Consider the following 21,813-nt stretch of genomic DNA (forward strand, 5'->3'; position numbering starts at 1 on the left):
CTACTCATAAGTAAGAGTCCTTAGACTTCATGTTTATCAGCAGACAAAATGTGTATATTTCCCTTGGTCCTATTCCCTACCCACTTGTATGTATGCCATTTCTTATTTCAATATCCATGTCTACTAGGCATGCACCTACTGCTGTTTGCTCTACTGGCTTTTCCTACCCGACTGTTTGATCATCTGTTATTCTGAAATGATGGAGCACATGAAAAACTACAGTATTCTCAGTCTGCACTGCTCTTAGGTCCATCCTCTCTCTGCCCCTACCTACAATGCTATACTAGATTGGGACATTTCTCAACATGCAGTCCACTCCCTCTTTCCTGTTCAGCTGTTTTTTTTGGAGCTCATCTCTGTGGATGTAGAACAACAGGACAAGGTAATGGAGGTAAAGGGAGGAAGAGAGACAGGTGATTAATACAATTCTGGCTGCCTCAAAAAGTGGTGCCTACCAGGTAAAGTGATAACCACAAAATTTCTAGTTGGTGTAGGCCCTTGATCTGAGGCAGAGTGCAAAGAAATAGATACTATGTATCTTTTATCCTTTTTCAGACAGTAACTGAATTATATGATAAAACTTGACTAGGCCTTGAAAGGAAGGCTAGGTAGGAATTTCTTTATCCAGCTCAATATTAAATTTAGGGATTTTTGGAGGCCCTGAACCAAGATGGTAGAGTAGAAGGACATGCTCTCACTCCCTCTTGTGAGAACACCAGAATCACAACTAGCTGCTGGACAATCATCGACAGGAAGACACTGGAACTCACCTAAAATATACCCCACATCCAAAGACAAAGGAGAAGCCACAATGAGATGGTAGGAGGGGCACAATCACAATAAAATCAAATCCCATAACTGCTGGGTGGGTGACTCACAGACTGGAGAACACTTATACCACAGAAGTCCACTCATTGGAGTGAAGGTTCTGAGCCCCATGTCAGGCTTTCCCAACCTGGGGGTCCGGCAATGGGAGGAGGAATTCCTAGAGAATCAGACTTTGAAGACTAGTGGGATTTGATTGCAGGACTTTGAGAGAACAAGGGGAAACACAGACTCCACTCTTGGAGGGCACACACAAAGTAGTGTGCACATCAGGACCCAGGGGAAGGAGTAGTGACCCCAGGGGGACTGAACCAGACCAACCTGCTAGTGTTGGAGGTCTCTCTTGCAGAGGTGGGGGGTGGCTGTGGCTCACCGTGGGGACTAGGACACTGGCAGCAGAAGATCTGGGAAGTACTCCTTGGCGTGAGCCATCCCAGAGTCTGCCATTAGCCCCATCAAAGAGCCCAGGTAGGCTCCAGTGTTGGGTTGCCTCAGACCAAACAACCAACAGGGAGGGAACCCAGCCTCACCCATCAGCAGTCAAGCGGATTAAAGTTTTACTGAGCTCTGCCCAGCAGAGAAACAGTCAGCTCTACCCACCACCAGTCCCTCCCATCAGGACACTTGCACAAGCCTCTTATATAGCCTCATCCACCAGAGGGCAGACAGCAGAAGCAAGAAGAACTACAATCCTGCAGCCTGTGGAACAAAAACAACATTCACAGAAAATGGACAAGATGAAAAGGCAGAGGGCTATGTACCAGATGAAAGAACAAGATAAAACCCCAGAAAAACAACTAAATGAAGTGGAGATAGGCAACCTTCCAGAAAAAGAATTCAAAATAATGATAGTAAAGATGATCCAGGACCTCGGGAAAACAATGGAGGCAAAGATTGAGAAGATGCAAGAAATGTTTAACAAAGACCTAGAAGAATTAAAGAACAAACAAACAGAGATGAACAATACAATAACTGAAATGAAAATCAAACTAGAAGGAATCAATAGCAGAATAACTGAGGCAGAAGAACGGATAAGTGACCTGGAGGACAGAATGGTGGAATTCACTGCTGTGGAACAGAATAAAGAAGAAAGAATGAAAGGAAATGAAGACAGCCTAAGAGACCTCAGGGACAACATTAAACGCAACAACATTTGCATTATAGGGGTCCCAGAAGGAGAAGAGAGAGAGAAGGGCCAGAGAAAATATTTGAAGAGATTATAGTCAAAAACTTCCCTAACATGGGAAAGGAAATAGCCACCCAAGTCCAGGAAGTGCAGAGAGTCCTATACAGGATAAACCCAAGGAGAAACACGCTGAGACACATAGTAATCTAATTGGCAAAAATTAAAGACAAAGAAAAATTATTGAAAGCAGCAAGGGAAAAATGACAAATAACATACAAGGGAACTCCCATAAGGTTAACAGCTGATTTTGCAGCAGAAACTCTATAAGCCAGAGGGAGTGGCATGATATACTTAAAGTGATGAAAGGGAAGAACCTACAACCGAGATTACTCTACCCGGCAAGGATCTCATTTCAGATTCGATGGGGAAATCAAAAGCTTTACAGACAAGCAAAAGCTAAGAGAATTCAGCACCACCAAACCAGCTCTACAACAAATGCTAAAGGAGCGTCTCTAAGTGGGAAATACAAGCGGAGGAAAGGACCTACAAAAACAAACCCAAAACAATTAAGAAAATGGTCATAGGAACATACATATCGATAATTACCTTAAACGTGAATGGATTAAATGCTCCAACCAAAAGACATAGGCTTGCTGAATGGATACAAAAATAAGACCCATCTATACGCTGTCTACAAGAGACCCATTTCAGACCTAGGGACACATACAGACTGAAAGTGAGGGGATGGAAAAAGATATTCCATGCAAATGGAAATCAAAAGAATGCTGGAGTAGCAATACTCCTATCAGATAAAATAGACTTTAAAATAAAGAATGTTACAAGAGACAAGGAAGGACACTACATAATGATCAAGGGATCAATCCAAGAAGAAGATATAACAATAGTAAATATTTATGCACCCAACACAGGAGCACCTCAATACATATGGCAAATGCTAACAGCCATAAAAGGGGAAATCGACAGTAACACAATCATAGTAGGGGACTTTAACACCCCACTTTCACCAATGCACAGATCATCCAAAATGAAAATAAATAAGAAACACAAGCTTTAAAGGATACATTAAACAAGATGGACCTAATTGATATTTATAGGACATTCCATCCAAAAACAACACAATACACTTTCTTCTCAAGTGCACACGGAACATTATTCAGGATAGATCACATCTTGGGTCACAAATCAAGCCTCAGTAAATTTAAGAAAATTGAAATCATATCAACCATCTTTTCTGACCACAACGCTATGAGATTAGAAATGAATTACAGGGGAAAAAATGTAAAAAACACAAACATATGGAGGCTAAACAATACGTTACTAAATAACCAAGAGATGACTGAAGAAATTAAAAATGAAATCAAAAAATACCTAGAGACAAATGACAATGAAAACATGATGATCCAAAACCTATGGGATGCAGCAAAAGCAGTTCTAAGAGGGAAGTTTATAGCTATACAAGCCTACCTCTAGAAACAAGAAAAATCTCAAAGAAACCATCTAACCTTACACCTAAAGGAACTAGAGAAAGAATAACAAACAAAACCCAAAGATAGCAGAAGGAAAGAAATCATAAAGACCAGAGCAGAAATAAATGAAATAGAAACAAAGAAAACAATAGCAAAGATCAATAAAACTAAATGCTGTTTCTTTGAGAAGATAAACAAAATTGATAAACTATTAGCCAGACTCATCAAGAAAAAGAGGGAGAGGACTCAAATCAATAACGTTAGAAATGAAAAAGGAGAAGTTAAAACAGACACCACAGAAATACAAAGCATCCTAAGAGACTACTACAAGCAACTCTATATCAATAAAATGGACAATCTGGAAGAAATGGACAAATTCTTAGAAAGGTATAACCTTCCAAGTCTGAACCAGGAAAAAATAGAAAAGATGAACAGACCAATCACAAGTAATGAAATTGAAACTGTGATGAAAAATCTTCCAACAAACAAAAGTCCAGGACTAGATGGCTTCACAGGTGAATTCTATCAAACATTTAGAGAAGAGCCAACACCCGTCCTTCTCAAACTCTTCCAAAAAATTTCAGAGGAAGGAACACTCCCAAACCCATTCTCTGAGGCCACCATCACCCTGATACCAAAACCAGGCAAAGATACTACGAAAAAAGAAAATTACAGACCAATATCACTGATGAATATAGATGCAAAAATCCTCAACAAAATACTAGCAAACAGAATCCAACGACACATTAAAAGGATCATACACCATGTGGGCATAGAGGGAACCTACCTCAACATAATAAAGGCCATATACGACAAACCCACAGAAAACATCATTCCAATGGTGAAAAACTGAAAGCATTTCCTCTAAGATCAGGAACAAGACAAGGATGTCCACTCTCACCACTATTATTCAACATAGTTTTGGAAGTCCTAGCCACGGCAATCAGAGAAGAAAAAGAAATAAAAGGAATACTAATTGGAAAAGAAGAAGTAAAACTGTCGCTGTTTGCAGATGGCATGATACTATACACAGAGAATCCTAAAGATGCCACCAGAAAACTACTAGAGAGAATCAATGAATTTGGTAAAGTTGCAGGATACAAAATTAATGCACAGAAATCTCTTGCATTCCTATACACTAATGATGAAAAGTCTGAAAGAGAAATTAAGGAAATACTCCCATTTACCACTGCAACAAAAAGAATAAAATACCTAGAAATAAACCTAACTAGGGAGACAAAAGACCTGTATGCAGAAAACTATAAGACACTAACGAAAGAAATTAAAGATGATACCAACAGATGGAGAGATATGCCATGTTCTTGGATTGGAAGAATCAATATTGTGAAAATGACTATACTAACCAAAGCAATCTACAGATTCAATGCAATCTGTATCAAATTACCAACGGCATTTTTTTTTTTTTTTTCTGTACGCGGGCCTCTCACTGTTGTGGCCTCTCCTGTTGCAGAGCACAGGCTCCGGACACACAGGCTCAGCAGCCATGGCTCACTGGCCTAGCTGCTCCGCGGCATGTGGGATCTTCCTGGACCGGAGCATGAACCCGTGTCCGCTGCATCGACAGGCGGACTCTCAACCACTGCGCCACCAGGGAAGCCCCCAGTGGCATTTTTAACGGAGCTAGAACAAAAAATCTTAAAATTTGTATGGAGACACAAAAAACCCCGAATAGCCAAGCAGTCCTGAGGGGAAAAAACGGAGCTGGAGGAATCAGACTCCCTGACTTCAGACTATACTACAAAGCTACAGTAATCAAGACAATATGGTACTGGCACAAAAACAGAAACACAGATCAATGGAACAAGATAGAAAGACCAGAGATAAACCCATGCACCTTTGGTCAACTAATCTATGACAAAGGAGGCAAGGATATACAATGGAGAAAAGACAGTCTCTTCAATAAGTGGTGCTGGGAAAACTGGACAGCTACATGTAAAAGAATGAAATTAGAACACTCCCTAACACCATACACAAAAATAAACTCAAAATGGATTAGAGACCTAAATGTAAGACTGGACACTATAAAACTCTTAGAGGAAAACATAGGAAAAACACTCTTTGACATAAATCACAGCAAGATCTTTTTTGATCCACCTCCTAGAGTAATGGAAATAAAAATAAACAAGCGGGACTTAATGAAACTTCAAAGCTTTTGCACAGCAAAGGAAACCATAAACAAGACCAAAAGACAACCCTCAGAATGCGAGAAAATATTTGCAAATGAATCAGTGGACAATGGATTAATCTTCAAACTATATAAACAGCTCATGCAGCTCAATATTTAAAAAACAAACAACCCAATCCAAAAATGGGCAGAAGACCTAAACAGACATTTCTCCAAAGAAGACATACAGATAGCCAAGAAGCACATGAAAAGCTTCTCAACATCACTAATTATTAGAGAAATGCAAATCAAAACTACAATGAGGTATCACCTCACACTGGTTAGAATGGGCATTATCAGAAAATGCACAAACAACAAATGCTGGAGAGGGTGTGGAGAAAAGGGAACCGTCTTGCACTGTTGGTGGGAACGTAAATTGATACAGCCACTATGGAGAACAGTATGGAGGTTCCTTAAAAAACTAAAAATAGAATTACCATATGAACCAGCAATCCCACTACTGGGCATATACTCAGAGAAAACCATAATTCAAAAAGACACATGCACCCCAATGTTCATTGTAGCACTATTTACAATAGCCAGGTCATGGAAGCAACCTACATGCCCAGTGACGGACGAATGGATAAAGAATTGTGGTACATATATACAATGGAATATTACTCAGCCTTAAAAAGAAATGAAATTGGGTCATTTCTAGGGACTTGGATGGACTTTGAGACTGTCATACAGAGTGAAGTAAGTCAGAAAGAGAACAACAAATATCGCATATTAATGCATATATGTGGAACCTAGGAAAATGGTACAGATGAACCGGTTTGCAGGGCAGAAATAGAGATACAGATGTAGAGAACAAACGTATGGACACCAAGGGGGTAAAACAGCGGGGGGTGGGGGTGGTGTTGTGATTGGGAGATTGGGATTGACATGTATACACTGATGTGTATAAAATGGATGACTAATAAGAACCTGCTGTATAAAAAAAAATGGTATTATATGCATTTTCTTTCATTCTTTCAGATGAAACATACATATTTACTAGAAGGATGATTTATTTATTTGACTAACTTTATTTATATTCTCTTTCCATTCTTTTAACCTTACAGACTATTGTCAAATTAAGTCTTGATTTTTTGTTGTTGTTGCCCTTGGGTGGGTATTTATTTTTGTTCTACATTGGTTTTTTGTTTGTTTGTTTTAATATTCATTATCAGCTATGGGCTCACTGACAAAAAATTTGGAGAAAATTTTTAAAATATAGAAAAAGTTCACTAATCCACACTACTATAAAACAAGACCTTAAATTCCCAGTAAAAGTTTACATATACAATAAAAAATAAAAAAATAAAATAAAATAAATTTAGGGATTTTTAAGTTGTCAGACTTACTTGTTTGCTGGTGTGTTCAGTTTTCATCTTAGTTGTTTTTACACTATGACTGTGGACTGAGGCTAAAAATAATCTGTCAAAATATCTAAACCTTGGGCCTCCCTGGTGGCGCAGTGGTTGAGAGTCCGCCTGCCGATGCAGGGGATACGGGTTCGTGCCCCGGTCTGGGAGGATCCCATATGCCGCGGCTGGGCCCGTGAGCCATGGCCGCTGGGCCTGCGCGTCCAGAGCCTGTGCTCCGCAACGGGAGAGGCCACAACAGTGAGAGGCCCGCATACCGCAAAAAAAAAAAATTAAAAAAAAAAAAAAATCTAAACCTTGAGGAAGTCATCACTGAATTACAGCTGTGCTCAATAAGCACATTAGACCAACAGCAGCACAAGGGATTACCACGACAGATAGCTGAGAACCAGGAGAGATTTAGGTCAAAGAGGACAGATAGGACCAGCGAGGTGAGAGAGTGCAAAATTTTTTCTCAGTGCATAAGTAGAGAACTGAGTGTTTGCTTTTATTATCTAAGTCATATACATTCACACTCAAACCTATTTAGAAATAGAAAAGCTTTTGAAGCCAAAAGCTTTGGATGTTTTTAAAACATCCGATGATTTAATTAAATTGATCCTGTTGTTTCCAAAACAATAAATTGTCTAAATCCAATCATTTAAAAATAAGGATTATACCTGGTCAGGGTCTGAGAATACAGTACTGTGTCAGTTTTTCATATCAAAGAAAACTGGTAAAGGGCTATTTGAAAACAGCCACTTTTCTTTCATCCAACTTCCTCTATAATTCCGTGTGTGTGTGTGTGTGTGTGTGTGTGTCCTTTTGATGGGCTACAACATCAAGGTCGGAACATCAAGAATGAAGCAGATAGGGCTTCCCTGGTGGCGCAGTGGTTGAGAGTCTGCCTGCCGATGCAGGGGACACAGGTTCGTGCCCCGGTCCGGGAAGATCCCACATGCTGCGGAGCGGCAGGGCCTGTGAGCCATGGCCGCTGAGCCTGTGCGTCCGGAGCCTGTGCTCCGCAACGGGAGAGGCCACAACAGTGAGAGGCCCGCGTACCACACACACACAAAAAAAGAATGAAGCAGATAACATAAAGAACGTGCAGTGGAGCCTCAAAGGAAAATGATTGTTCAACATTTGCAATTGACTAAAAGGGAAAAAATACTGAAATACATTAATTATTTTAGATCTATCCAAGTGTTCAAGCCACTAAGTAGATTCAAGGCTTCGTTGTTGCTTCTGAAATGGAGGCATCTCACAAAAAACATTAAGATATTTTTGCAGTCTCATAACAGGTTGTCACTCTGCAACTAATGTGGAAACATGGCATTGCAAGGTTTATGAAATATCTATTTCTTATTGATTCTACGCTTTCAAGTTGAATTTTACATTTTCAATCCAGGAATCAATAATTTATGGAATTTATGGATATATTTTGAAGGTACAGGCAACAAGATTTCCTGATGGGTGAGATGGGGTAAATGAGAGGCAAGGTATTTAAATCTAACAATAGGAAAAATGTGAGTTATTAACAGAGATGGGGAAGACTCTGGGTGGTACAGTTTTGCAGGGTGGAAATTAAAAGTTGTCTTGCCATGTGAAATTTGAGATGTCTGTTAGTGGAAATATTAAATAGGCAGTTGTATATACCAATCTGGAGTTCAGGAGAAAAGTTAAGTCTGGAGATAGAAATTTGGGATTTGTCAGCATACAGATTACATCTAAAGCCATGAGTTCATGAGATCACCACAAGAGTAAATACAGTTGACCCTTGAACAACGCAGGGGTTAGGGGCACAATCAAAAATCTGTGTATAGGGAGACTCAAGAGGGAGGAGATAATGGGATATATGTATATGTGTAGCTGATTCACTTAGTTATAAAGCAGAAACTAACACACCATTGTAAAGCAATTATACTCCAATAAAGATATTTAAAAATATATATATAAAAAATATAGTAAAGAAAAAAAAACATCTGTGCATAACTTTTGACTCCCCCAAAACTTAACTACTAATAGCCTATTGTTGACAGGAAGCCTTACCAATAACATGAACAGTCGATTAACATATATTTTATTTAATATATTGTATTCTTACAATAAAGCTAGAGAAAATATTATTTAGAAAATCATGAGAAAACACATTTACAGTACTGTATAGTATTTATTGATACAGTAAGTTTCCATCATCTGTTTACAAGATGAGTCATCTATCAGTACCTACATCAATATTGTCTTACATGATACAAAACACTGTGGATGTTATATGTATTACTAACACTAGACATCAAAACTGAAAAGATAATGTGAAAAATAAATTAATTTTTATTTACAGGTATAACAACTCATGCATTGGTAAAGAAGCAGCAATATGATTGTTCTATGGTAGCCTAATGTTTTTGATACAATTGCTTCACGGTAACCTAGCCTATACACTAATGAATGAATCATTAAAAATTTTTTATGGCATACATTATTGCAGTCATATTCATAATACAATACTGGAAACATTGTTACTTAAAAAGACACACTTACCTGTGATAATAGGTTGATATGCAGTTTCTCCAACTATGAGAAAGAGGCATACTGTATGGTAATGTAACTGTTTGAAAGCAAAGTTATAGAACAGTAAGAAAACTAACACTATTAATTTTACATTAAATATCACTCATGTCTATGTAAAGATAGACTAATATTTACATATATTTTATGCATTCATGACATGCTTAATTTTTTCTTATTTTTTTCAATATTTCTAGGCTAACGGTTTGTGAGTTTCTTCAAATTGTCACAGATCTCCAAACAGATTTCCAATATATTTATTGAAAAAAGTTCATGTATAAATGGACCCATGAAGTTCAAGGGTCAACTATATAGCCAGAGAAGAAAAGAGGTCCAAGGATTGCACTTGGGGTGCTTCCAAGAGTTTGGGTATTGAGGGAAAAACAATAACGGATGTTGCAAAGTAGCCTGTGAGGTTAGAGGAAAACCATGAGAGCATGGTGTGGGAAAGCCAAAGGAGAAAGTGTTTCCAAGAGGAGGAAGTGATCAACTGCAACAAATGATACTGATTGACCAAGTAAAATTAGTATTGAAAACTGCTGAATTTAGCAAGGACCTTGACAAGAGCAATTTCTGCGGCATGGTGGAAATTTTAAAAAACCTAATTGGCTTTTAAGAAAAAGCTGTAGAGGTAGGGATGTGGCCTAGACAACTTAGGTTTGAACCCCAGCCCTCTTCTCACTAGCTATATCATCATGCCCAATAACTTAATCTCTATGAGCTCCAGTTTTCTCATTTTTAAAATGAGAATAACATAAATTTTATAGCATCTATGGAGAATATTAATAGAATCATGTATGTAAAGCAGCTGGTATAGTACCTGGTACAGAGTAGTTTCTCAATAAGATTAGTTTTCCTTTCCCTCCCTATTCTGGTGAGTTGCCCAGAACTTCAGTACCCTCCCCAGAATGGACACTTCTTTGCACTTGCCAGGTTCCCTACCACAACTGGAGTCTCTGCTCTCGACCCAGCCAAGTCTCCTTGTAGTATCACAGTTGGAGAGGGAACTGCTGTCCTGCATTCAGCCCACTGAGGCCCTCCGCTGCTTAATTTTGGATGTCTCCCCTACGCTTTTGCTATTAGCCTGCTCTGAAATGTGAGGACCTTCCAAGGAGAGTCCTCCGGCCCACACCAGCTGCTGACTCAATTCCTTGAGCTCTCAAACCCAGAAGGTGTGGCTCCAGCCAGGTCCTGACTCTTGTAATAAGTTTTGCCGTGCCTTAACAAACTGTCCAGAGGCAGCAAAAGAGGGCACAGAATTACAATATCAGTTATAGGAAACTCCACATACAAAAGGGCTACCTTGGAATAATTAATCCACATTACAAGTGTGCGCCAAAGGACTTTTTCCTGGAGCACTCTCCCCATATTTTATAAAGTAAGACACAAATAGTTTTGCATTCTAGCCATTAGGCTCTAGGCAAATGGTGGCTTTTCTTTTTCTTTACTTTTGAATTTTTACAATTGTGAGCACCAGTGCCTAATAACTTGCTGAGCTTCAGTTAGGTCTGAAAAAATGGAGTCCCAAGAGGAAATACAAAGGCCTCTATAAGTTACATTTACGGCCATTAATGAAAATGTGTTTTTTCCATAATTTGGATAAACCAGAGGTCACCTTGATTTTATGTTCACAGTGGTACTACAAGAATTGAGCCTAAATTTAAGAAAATTGTGAAAAATCAACTGCAGGCAACTCAACCTAACCTGAAAAATCCCTCGGCTTTTTCTTAATCCTTTACCGGTTGGAGCAAATTTTACGCTCTAAAGAGCGGGGCACGCCGGGCTGTGCTTCGCGGGGTCTGCGGCTGCGCAGAAGCCCTGCGAGCAGAGAGGGCCGAGGCGGCAGAGCGCGGAGAACAAGCCTGGGCTTCCTGCTCCGCCCGCGGAGCTTCTCGTGGAAGGCTCTGGAGGTGTGGGAGCAGCAGAGCTGTCCTGGACGCCGTGCTGATCAGGTGTGTTTGCAGGCTTGGGGATGAGGCTGCCGAGAACGTGGTTCTTCGCGTTTTTCTTTCTTGGTTCTTTTCCAGTGTGGTTTTTCCTCACGCGTGTCGAGATCAGATCTTTACCTCAGGGCTTTGGCGGGTGAGAAAGGATCCTCCCCAGCCTTTTCTTCCTTTGGGAATCGTGTGGAAAGGGGTTTTCTTAGGTTTTTCATTTAGAATTGTAGAACTGCCTCCTTTTCCGAAGCTCTGTCTTCCACCCCCCGGATGTATATTTGACTTCGGGCGGTGTTCGTAACCTCTTCCCTCCTTCCACTCCCGAGAGTGGGAGAAAGTCCTAAAAAGAATCGAAGAGGCCGTGAAAACCACTGTAGGCCAGACTCTCACTTGACGACGGAGGAGACTGAGCGGGTTATCGATGTACAGGAGGTTATTGTGCAATGTTAAATTTATTTAAATTTGAAAACTTGGGAAAGACAAAACCGTAATGACGGAAGTTTAGAGTATTAGGGCCTTGGACCTGGCAAAGGCGTTAAGAGGCCATTGGGTCCAACCTGATTTTCAGATGAGGGAACGGGCCACCTGGAGGTGTGGTGAGTGGCTCACAATCAGCGATGAGTGGGGCTTGGTTGCTAGTCTAGGAGCGTTTCCCCACAGAGACTGAGGGAACCTTGCTGCCTCAGCCCTGTTTATCTGACGCGTTCTCAGTCGTTAATAGTATGCTTCTGGGGGTCTGTGACCCCAATTCCTTTCTCACTTATTAGTGCATAAAATTAGTTAACCTTCTAAGTTTAGTTAAATTAGTTAAAATTGTTTATTAAACCTGTATAGAGGGGTGTGAGGATTTAAATGACTATACAGGTATCCCTTGGAGATATTGCAGGGTTTGGTTCCAGGCCTTAGCAATAAAGCGAGTCACATGAAGTCTTTTTGTTTCCTGGTGCATATTAAAGTTATTTCATACTATACTGTAGTCTATTAAATGTGCAGTAGCATTTTGTATCTAAAAAAATAATGTATGTACTTTCATTTTAAAGTAGTTTTTCAAAAGCTAATCATAGTCTGGGCTTCCCTGGTGGCGCAGAGGTTAAGAATCCGCCTGCCAATGCAGGGGACACGGGTTCGAGCCCTGGTCCAGGAAAATTCCCAAATGCTGCAGAGCAACTAAGCCTGTTTGCCAAAACTACTGAGCCAGCATGCCACAACTACTGAAGCCTGTGAGCCTACAGCCCATGCTCCACAACAAGATAAGCCACTGCAATGAGAAGACCATGCACCACAATGAAGAGTAGTCCCCACTCACCGCAGCTAGAGAAAGCCAGTGCGCAGTAACGAAGACCCAAGGCAGCCAAAAATAAATAAATAAAAAATATATTTTTTTTAAAAAAAGCTAATTATAGTCTGACAAGGCAGGGTTGCCACAAACCTTCAATTTGTCAAAAAAAATCAAAACAAACAAAAACCACAATATCTGCGAATCACAATAAAGGGAAGCAAAATAAAACGAGGTTTGCTTGTATGTTTTGTGGATGTATTATCAGGTGGATTGTCATTAGCTAGACAGTAAATTAAGTTTATGGGAGGAAATAAAAATTTCAGTCCTTCCCCCAGACAGCCATTTACTCATTCAGAAACAAAGTTTGAGTATATGCTTTGTGCCAGATGTTGGAGGTACAGTATTGGATAAAACAGGTCTCTCTGCTCTCATAGAGCTATTAACTTGTCATTCATTCATTCATGCAATGAATGAGGAAATTATAGAGCAGCTGGTTTCAACCCAGCTGGGAGAACTTTCTAATTATTAGAATTGTTCAAAAGGAGAATAAAATTGCCTTAGGAAATATTAGTTCACCATCACTGAAAGTTACTTTCACTTGGATTAGTTGGTTTCTAAATTTTGCTTTAAACTAATTTTTTATTAAGTAACATGGAGATTATGATCTAGGGGAAATGAACTACGTTTATAAATAATTTTATGGGGCAAAATATGAGAAGTGCTTAACAGAGGTGTTGTATGGTGGATTCTGAGGAAGGAGAGGTCTCATTTAGTTTGAGGGAAACAGATTGTTTCTTGCAGGAGGCAGAATTTCTTTTTTTTTTTACATCTTTATTGGAGTATAATTGCTTTACAATGGTGTGTTAGTTTCTGCTTTATAACAAAGTGAATCAGTCATACATATACATATGTTCCCATATCTCTTCCCTCTTGCGTCTCCCTCCCTCCCGCCCTCCCTATCCCACCCCTCTAGGTGGTCACAAAGCACCGAGCTGATCTCCCTGTGCTATGCGGCTGCTTCCCACTAGCTATCTACCTTACATTTGGTAGTGTATATATGTCCATGCCACTCTCTCATTTTGTCAGAGCTTACCCTTCCCCCTCTCCATATCCTCAAGTCCATTCTCTAGTAGGTCTGTGTCTTTATTCCTGTCTTACCCCTAGGCTCTCCATGATATTTTTTTCCCTTAGATTCCATATATATGTGTTAGCATACGGTATTTGTCTTTCTCTTTCTGACTTACTTCACTCTGTATGACAGACTCTAGGTCCATCCACCTGACTACAAATAACTCAATTTCATTTCTTTTTATGGCTGAATAATATTCCATTGTATATATGTGCCACATCTTCTTTATCCATTCATCCGATGATGGACACTTAGGTTGTTTCCATCTCCTGGCTATTGTAAATAGAGATGCAATGAACATTTTGGTACATGACTCTTTTTGAATTATGGTTTTCTCAGGGTATATGCCCAGTAGTGGGATTGCTGGGTCATATGGTAGTTCTATTTGTAGTTTCTTAAGGAACTTCCGTACTGTTCTCCATAGTGGCTGTACCAATTCACATTCCCACCAACAGTGTAGGAGGGTACCCTTTTCTCCACACTCTCTCCAGCATTTATTTTATTGTTTCTAGATTTTTTGATGATGGCCATTCTGACCGGTGTGAGATGATATCTCATTGTAGTTTTGATTTGCATTTCTCTAATGATTAATGATGTTGAGCATTCTTTCATGTGTTTGTTGGCAGTCTGTATATCTTCTTGGGAGAAATGTCTATTTAGGTCTTCTGCCCATTTTTGGATTGGGTTGTTTGTTTTTTTGTTATTGAGCTGCATGAGCTGCTTGTAAATTTTGGAGATTAATCCTTTGTCAGTGGCTTCATTTGCAAATATTTTCTCCCATTCTGAGGGTTGTCTTTTGGTCTTGTTTATGGTTTCCTTTGCTGTGCAAAAGCTTTTAAGTTTCATTAGGTCCCATTTGTTTATTTTTGTTTTTATTTCCATTGCTCTAGGAGGTGGGTCAAAAAGGATCTTGCTGTGATTTATGTCATAGAGTGTTCTGGGGAGGCAGAATTTCTAATGGGCCTTGAAGTAGAGGTAGGATTTTTTTTTTAAATAAACTTTACTTTATTTTTTAGAACAGTTTTAGATTTACAGAAAACTTGAGATTCCACTTCACATTCCACTGCACATTGCATTCCACTGCAATGTGAAGCCCATGCACCACAACGAGGAGTAGGCCCTGCTCACTGCAAGTAGAGAAAACCCGTGCACAGCAACAAAGACCCAACGAAGCCAAAAATAAACAAATAAAATAAATAAATTTATTTAGAAAAAAGAAAGTTTAAACAAAAGTATGAGGAATAAAGTAAAAAAAAAATGCTTCTATGGACATTCTTATACAAGTCTCCTAGTACACATTGCATGCATTTCTTTTGAGTATGTATTTAGGATTGGAATTGCTGGGTTATAATTTATGTGTTTTCAACTTTAATAGATAATGCCTGTCAAGAACTGTGAAAGGTCTTTTTACTCTACTTGCAACCTAACAAGCTAACGTATTACTGTTTTATTAATTCTGGCAGAAGATAAAAGATGCCTGGATCAGAAACAAAAGATTTTTAAAATTTTGTGGCAAAAGCAGTAACAAAAGTTTCAGGTTCTTGTTCGTTCCTCTGGCCCCAAATTCCGCAGGGGTGTGGGAATAACATAAGTAAACCTAGGTGAATGTACATTCAATTAGTTGTGTTAACAGAGAGAAACACTGAAGGGAAGAACACTTGTTAATTAGTAGTAACAAGCCTGCTTGCCTCATTCCTCAATGTTTATCGCAAGTGAAAAATGGCCCAGATAAAGAGTAATCAGGGGCTTATATTTACATACCCAGTAAAAACATGCAGACACTAAAGGCCCCTCACAGATTATCTACCCCAATAATGCCTAATCATCTTCCAAAATGGTTATATCAATTTGCACTCTACCCATGTGTAAGAGTCCTTGTTGCTTCATATCCTTACCAGTTTTTTTTTTTAATTCTAAATTTTGTCATTCTAATGCAGCCATTCTCAACAGGAGTTCTATGAGAGAATTAAACCTGTAGAACATGGTTTGAGTGATTATTTTCTCAATTCTACCAAAGTTGGTAGGTGACTAGTACCATTTTAGATGTACAGAAGAAAAGTAAAGTCATATCATGGATGTCTTAGGGAGGGCTTGGCAAACTACGGCCCATGAGCCAAATCTGGCCCTCCACACTTGGAGTCAAGAATAGTTCTGGTTCAAGTGACTGGAAAAAAATCAAAGAAAAATAATACTTGTGACACATGAACATTATATTAAATTTATATCTTAGTGTCTATAAATAAAGTTTTAAGAAATACAGCCATGTTCATTTGTTTACTTATTATCTGTAGCTGCTTTCACACTACAATTGCAGAGTTGAGTCACTGCAACAGAGGCTGTATGGCCCACAAAGTCTAAAATATTTACTCTCCAGCCTTTTACAAAAAAGCTTGCTGACCCCTGTCTTAGGGCATTAGAGTTTCATATCCCAGAACCCTAATTAAGAAGGCTGTCATGTGTACAAAATGATATCTCCTTGTGGTCTTAATTTGCATGTAATTTATCATTTTGAGTGTGATGTAAATAAAGTGAGTGTTTAAAAGGTAAGTAGAATTTTGGCAGGCAGAGATCAGGGTGGTTGTTTCAGATGGAAGAAAATAGTATGACATGGTAGTGAGGTGAGAAAGTATAGGGTTTCTTTGGTATAATGGGCAGGACTGACTATATAATTTGCAGGCACAGTGTGAAATGAAAACATAGGACCTCTTTTTTGAAAATTAACATTTTCAAGACAGCAATAGGGGATAATAGCAATAAGCCAAGTACAGGATCGTTTTAAGTGTGGAGCCTGTGTGACTCCACAGATTGCATGTCATTGAAGCTGCCCATGTTAGTGGGAAGTAATTCTGGAAAGGAAACGTGGCATCCGTCTTTGGGGAGAGGAGCTTGAATGCTAGGCTAAAGAATTTGGATTTGATTTCTTAAGCCTTAGGGAGCCATTAAAGTTTTCTGAACAGAACAGTAATCTGTGGGCTTCCCTGGTGGCACAGTGGTTAAGAATCCGCCTGTCAGTTCAGGCAACATGGGTTCGAGCCCTGGTGCAGGAAGATCCCACATGCAGCGAAGCAACTAAGCCCGTGCGCCACAACTACTGAAGCCCACGTGCCTAGAGCCCGTGCTCCGCAACAAGAGAAGCCACCACAATGAGAAGTCCGCACACCACAGCGAAGAGTAGCTCCCACTCGCTGCAACTAGAGAAAGCCTGCGCAGCAATGAAGACCCAATGCAGCCAAAAATAAGTAAATTTTTAAAAAAAGAAGAGTAATCTAGGTATAAATCAAGTTTTAGGAAAATTATTTGGGAAGAGTTTGTAGAATAGATTTGAAAGGAGGCAAGACCAGTTAGGAGGTAAATACAGTAGCCCAGGCAAGAGGTAATAAACATGGTACTAATTGAAAAAGGAAGAGGAAAAAGGAATAGATCTAGCATTGGACCCATTCACTTTTTTTCTTTTTCTTTTTTTATGGAAATAGCAGTTAATATAGATCTACCCTTTTAATAAAATTTTAAGTATATATTATTGTTGACTATAGGTACAATGTTGTACAGCAGATTTCTAGAGCTTATTCACTCATAAAAGAAAATTACCTGATATAATAAAGGCCATATATGACAAGCCCACAGCTAATATCATGCTCAAATGTGAAAAAGTGAAAAATTTTCCTCTAAGATCAGGAACAAGGCAGATATGCCCACTTTCACCATTTCTATTCAGCATAGTACCAGAAGTCCTTGCCAGATCAGTTGGGCAAGAAAAAGAAATAAAAAGCATCCACACTGGAAAGAAAGAGGTAAAACTGTCCCTGTTTGCAGATGACATGATTCTATAAAAAAAAAAAACTGTTAGAACTAATAAATCAATTCAACAAGGTTGCAGGATACAAAATCAACATATAAAAATCAGTTGCATTTCTATATAAGAACAGCAAACTATATGAAAAGGAAATGAGGAAAATAGTCCCATGTACAAGAGCACCAAAAAGAATAAAATACTTAGGCATACACTTACCTAAGGAGGTGAAAGACTTGTACACTGAAAACTACAAAACATTGTTGAAAGAAGACACAAATAAATGGAAAGACATCCTGTGTCTATGGATTGGAAAACTTAATACTGTTAACATGTCCGTTCTGCCCAAAGTGAACCCATTCATCTTCACTCTGTAGGTGTATATGACCTTTGCCACCATCCTCGCTCAGCCTGAATTTCCTAAAGTGTAAAGTTATATAAATATTTTCTTTTCCTTTTCACATTTGTTGCTCAAAACCCAGCCAAAACTGAAGTTCAGTGCAAAATTTCTTGTGTTTTCCTTTGAGCATTCCTCATAAGATATATATATTTAAATATGTGTATATACACATTCTCATTCCATTTCTAACTGACCTTTTGTTTTGTGATAGTTACGTCTCTACTCTGAGCAGCCTTTAATTTTATTATCAAGTTTGAATCACTTCAGTTTCCTCTCTCTCCTCTTGTCTCCACAAACTGCCTCTGCTGGAAGGAAAAGCCTGGTTTGTGGATGCCAATTAAATCAAATAACAAAATGTTTATTAACTGTCTACTGTGGACTAGTTTGGAAGAAGATCAAAAATTGAAATATCATTAGAGAAGGCTTCATGGAAATGCTGAGGCATAATCTAAACTACAACATAACCATAGGATTTGAACATTCTAAGAGGAGTGAAAATAACAGACATGAAATTCTGTTACTTATAAACGTAGACCAGCTATCCTTTTACTATTTTGAGCGCCCAAACTTTCTCTGTAAAAAAATTAAAATTGAGTTCAGACTTCTGGCCTCTAGAACTTTAAAAGAACAAATTTCCATTGTTTTAAGCTGCTAAGTTTGTGGTAATTTGTTAGGAAACTAACACAAGTCTATTTCACACTTTTGTGATTAATTTTTGCTATTTTTAAAATTTGTTACTTGTTAATTGTTTTTGTTAGCTGTTTTTCTTTCAATAAATGTTTTGCAAACATCAGAGCAAAATTATATATTTAAAATGTGATAGGCAGAGTCAAGATGGCAGCTGGGAAGACAGGAGTTCGTGTCTCCCCACAACTAGGGTGACTGCTGGACGCTAGTGGGGGACCTCGATGCCCAAGGGGACAGGAGGAGCCCCCAAGCGAACCAGTAGGATGTGGGGGGACTGAAGCAGGAGGACAAGTGGTGGCCGGACAGGACCAGCGCCCCTGAGGGGTGGCTGGGAGGGGGGAGGGGTTCCCATGCCTGGAGGGACTCTTGGGGGCTTGGATGGGGGGAAGCATTTCCCCTGCCCAATCAGCCCAGGAAGCCTGCCCAGCTCTCTTGGTCCTATGCCCTCAGAGGCCCCTCCAGGCTGCATTGGCCCTAGGGGCGTAGGAGGGAGGCCGGGGGTGGGGGTGGGGGACAGGAGAGGCAGGTGGGAGGGGCCCTCCAGGAGGAGCGGGAGAGGCTCAGAAGGCATTTGCTCAGCCCTCGAGCCCAGGAAGCCTTCCGGGCTCCCAGTCCAGATCCCCCGCCCTCTGAGACCACAGGCCTGGCCCCCTTCTGTTGAGCCTAAGCCCCACCCCGCACCATCCCCAGGGCCTTTTCCAGCCCTGTGGGTCCGAAGCATAGGCTCACATGCCTAAACCCCACCCCTGCCTAAGCCCCACCCTACAGCCAAGGCCTTTTCAGCTTTTTTTTTTCCTCTCTTTTTTACTATTGTGGTTCTGTTTTACCTTCTGGTTGTTGTTTCATCTCTATTTTTATTTTTATATTCTTTCTAACATATATCTTAGTTTCCTAGTCTAATTTTATTTTTTCTCTTTGTTATTGTTCTCCTTTTTTTTCTTTTTTTTTGCCACCCCGCACAGATTGTGGGATCTTGGTTCATGAGCCGGGGGTCAGGTCAAAGCTTCTGCAGTGGGAGCTCTGAGTCCCAACCACTGGACTAACAGAGAACCTCAGACCCCAGGCAATATTCTTCGGAATGAGGTCTCTCAGAGGTCCTCATCTTGGCACAAAGACCCAGCTCTACCCAAAAGCCTACAAACTCCAGTGTTGGAAGCCTCAGGCCAAACAACCTGTAAGACAGGAACACAATCCCACCCATCAAAAAAAAATGAGATGGCAAAAATATATGTCACAGATGAAGGAGCAAGGTAAAAACCTACAAGTCCAAATAAATGAAGAGGAAATAGGCAATCTACCTGAAAAAGAATTCAGAGTAATAATAGTAAAGATGATCCAGAATCTCGGAAATAGAATGGAGGCACGGATTCAGAAAATACAAGAAACGTTTAACAGAGATCTAGAAGAACTAAAGAACAAAGAGAGATGAACAATACAATAACTGAAATGAAAAATACACTAAAAGGAAACAATAACAGAATAACTGAGGCAGAAGAACGAGTAAGTGAGCTGGAAGACAGAATGGTGGAAAAAATTGCCAAGGAGCAGAATAAAGAAAAGAAAATGAAAAGAATTGAAGACAATCTCAGAGACCTCTGGAACAACACCGCACCAACATTTGAATTAGAGGGGTCCCAGAAGAAGAAGAGAAAAAGAAAAGGTCTGAGAAAATATTTGAAGAGATTATAGTGGAAAACTTCCCTAACGTGGGAAAGGAAATAGTCACCCAAGTCCAGGAAGTGCAGAGAGTCCCATACAGGATAAATCCTAGGATAAACACACTAAGACACATATTAATCAAACTAACAAAAATTAAATTCAAAGAAATATTAAAAGCAGTAAGAGAGGGCTTCCCTGGTGGCGCAGTGGTTGGGAGTCCACCTGCCGATGCAGGGGACACGGGTTTGTGCCCCGGTCCGGGAAGTTCCCACATGCCACGGAGCGGCTAGGCCTGTGAGCCATGGCTGCTGAGCCTGCGCATCTGGAGCCTGTGCTCCGCAATGGGAGAGACCACAACAGTGAGGGGCCCGTGTACAGCAAAAAAAAAAAAAAAAAAAAAAAAAAAAAAAGCATTAAGAGAAAAGCAAAAACTAACATACAAAGGAATACCCATAAGGTTATCAGCTGATTTTTCAGCAGAAAATCTGCAGGACAGAAGGGAGTGGCAGGATATACTTAAAGTGATGAAAGAGAAAAACCTACAACCAAGATTACTCTACCCAGCAAGGATCTCATTCAGATTCGATGGAGAAATCAAAAGACTTTCAAACAAGCCAAATCTAAGAGAGTTCAGCACCACCAAACCACCTTTACAACAAATGCTAAAGAAACTTCTCTTGGTGGGAAACACAAGAGAAGAAAACAAACGCACCAAAACAAACCCAAAACAATTAAGAAAATGGTAGTAGGAACATACATATTGATAATAACTTGGAATGTAAATGGATTAAATGCCCCAATCAAAAGACACAGACTGGCTGAATGGATACAAAAACAAGACCCGTATATATGCTGTCTGCAAGAGACCCACTTCAGACCTAGGGATACATACAGACTGAAAGTGAAGGGATGGAAAAAGATATTCCATGCAAATGGAAAACAAAAGAAAGCTGGAGTAGCAATACTTGTATCAGATCAAATAAACTTTAAAATAAAGACTGTTACAAGAGGTAAGGAAGGACACTACATAATGAACAAGGGATCAGTCCAAGAAGAAGATATAACAATTATAAATGTTTATGCACCCAACAGAGGAGCACCTCAATACATAAGGCAAACGCTAACAACCATGAAAGGGGAAATTGACAGTAACACAGTAATAGCAGGGGACTTTAACACCCCACTTACACCAATGGACAGATCATCCAAACAGAAAATAAATAAGGAAACACAAGCTTTAAATGACACAATAGAGCAGATAGATGTAATTGATATTTATAGGACATTCCACCTGAAAACAGCAGATTACACTTTCTTCTCAAGTGTGCACGGAACATTCTCCAGGATAGATCCATCTTGGGTCACAAATCAAGCCTCGGAAAATTTAAGAAAATT

At 39.6% G+C, this 21,813-nt stretch overlaps 1 protein-coding gene across 1 annotated transcript in view; it reads left to right on the plus strand.

Moving 5' to 3' along the window:
* Positions 1–21,813, plus strand: part of C2H1orf146 (chromosome 2 C1orf146 homolog) — a 78,977-nt gene that overhangs the window by 14,166 nt on the left and 42,998 nt on the right. Inside the window, exon 3 of the mRNA XM_060119740.1 lies at positions 11,286–11,619. Within this exon, the coding sequence (XP_059975723.1) occupies positions 11,286–11,619 (334 nt within the window). The remainder of the gene's footprint in view (positions 1–11,285; positions 11,620–21,813) is intronic.

This window comes from Mesoplodon densirostris, chromosome 2 (assembly GCF_025265405.1).
Source record: "Mesoplodon densirostris isolate mMesDen1 chromosome 2, mMesDen1 primary haplotype, whole genome shotgun sequence".
Classification (NCBI taxonomy): Eukaryota; Metazoa; Chordata; class Mammalia; order Artiodactyla; family Ziphiidae; genus Mesoplodon; species Mesoplodon densirostris.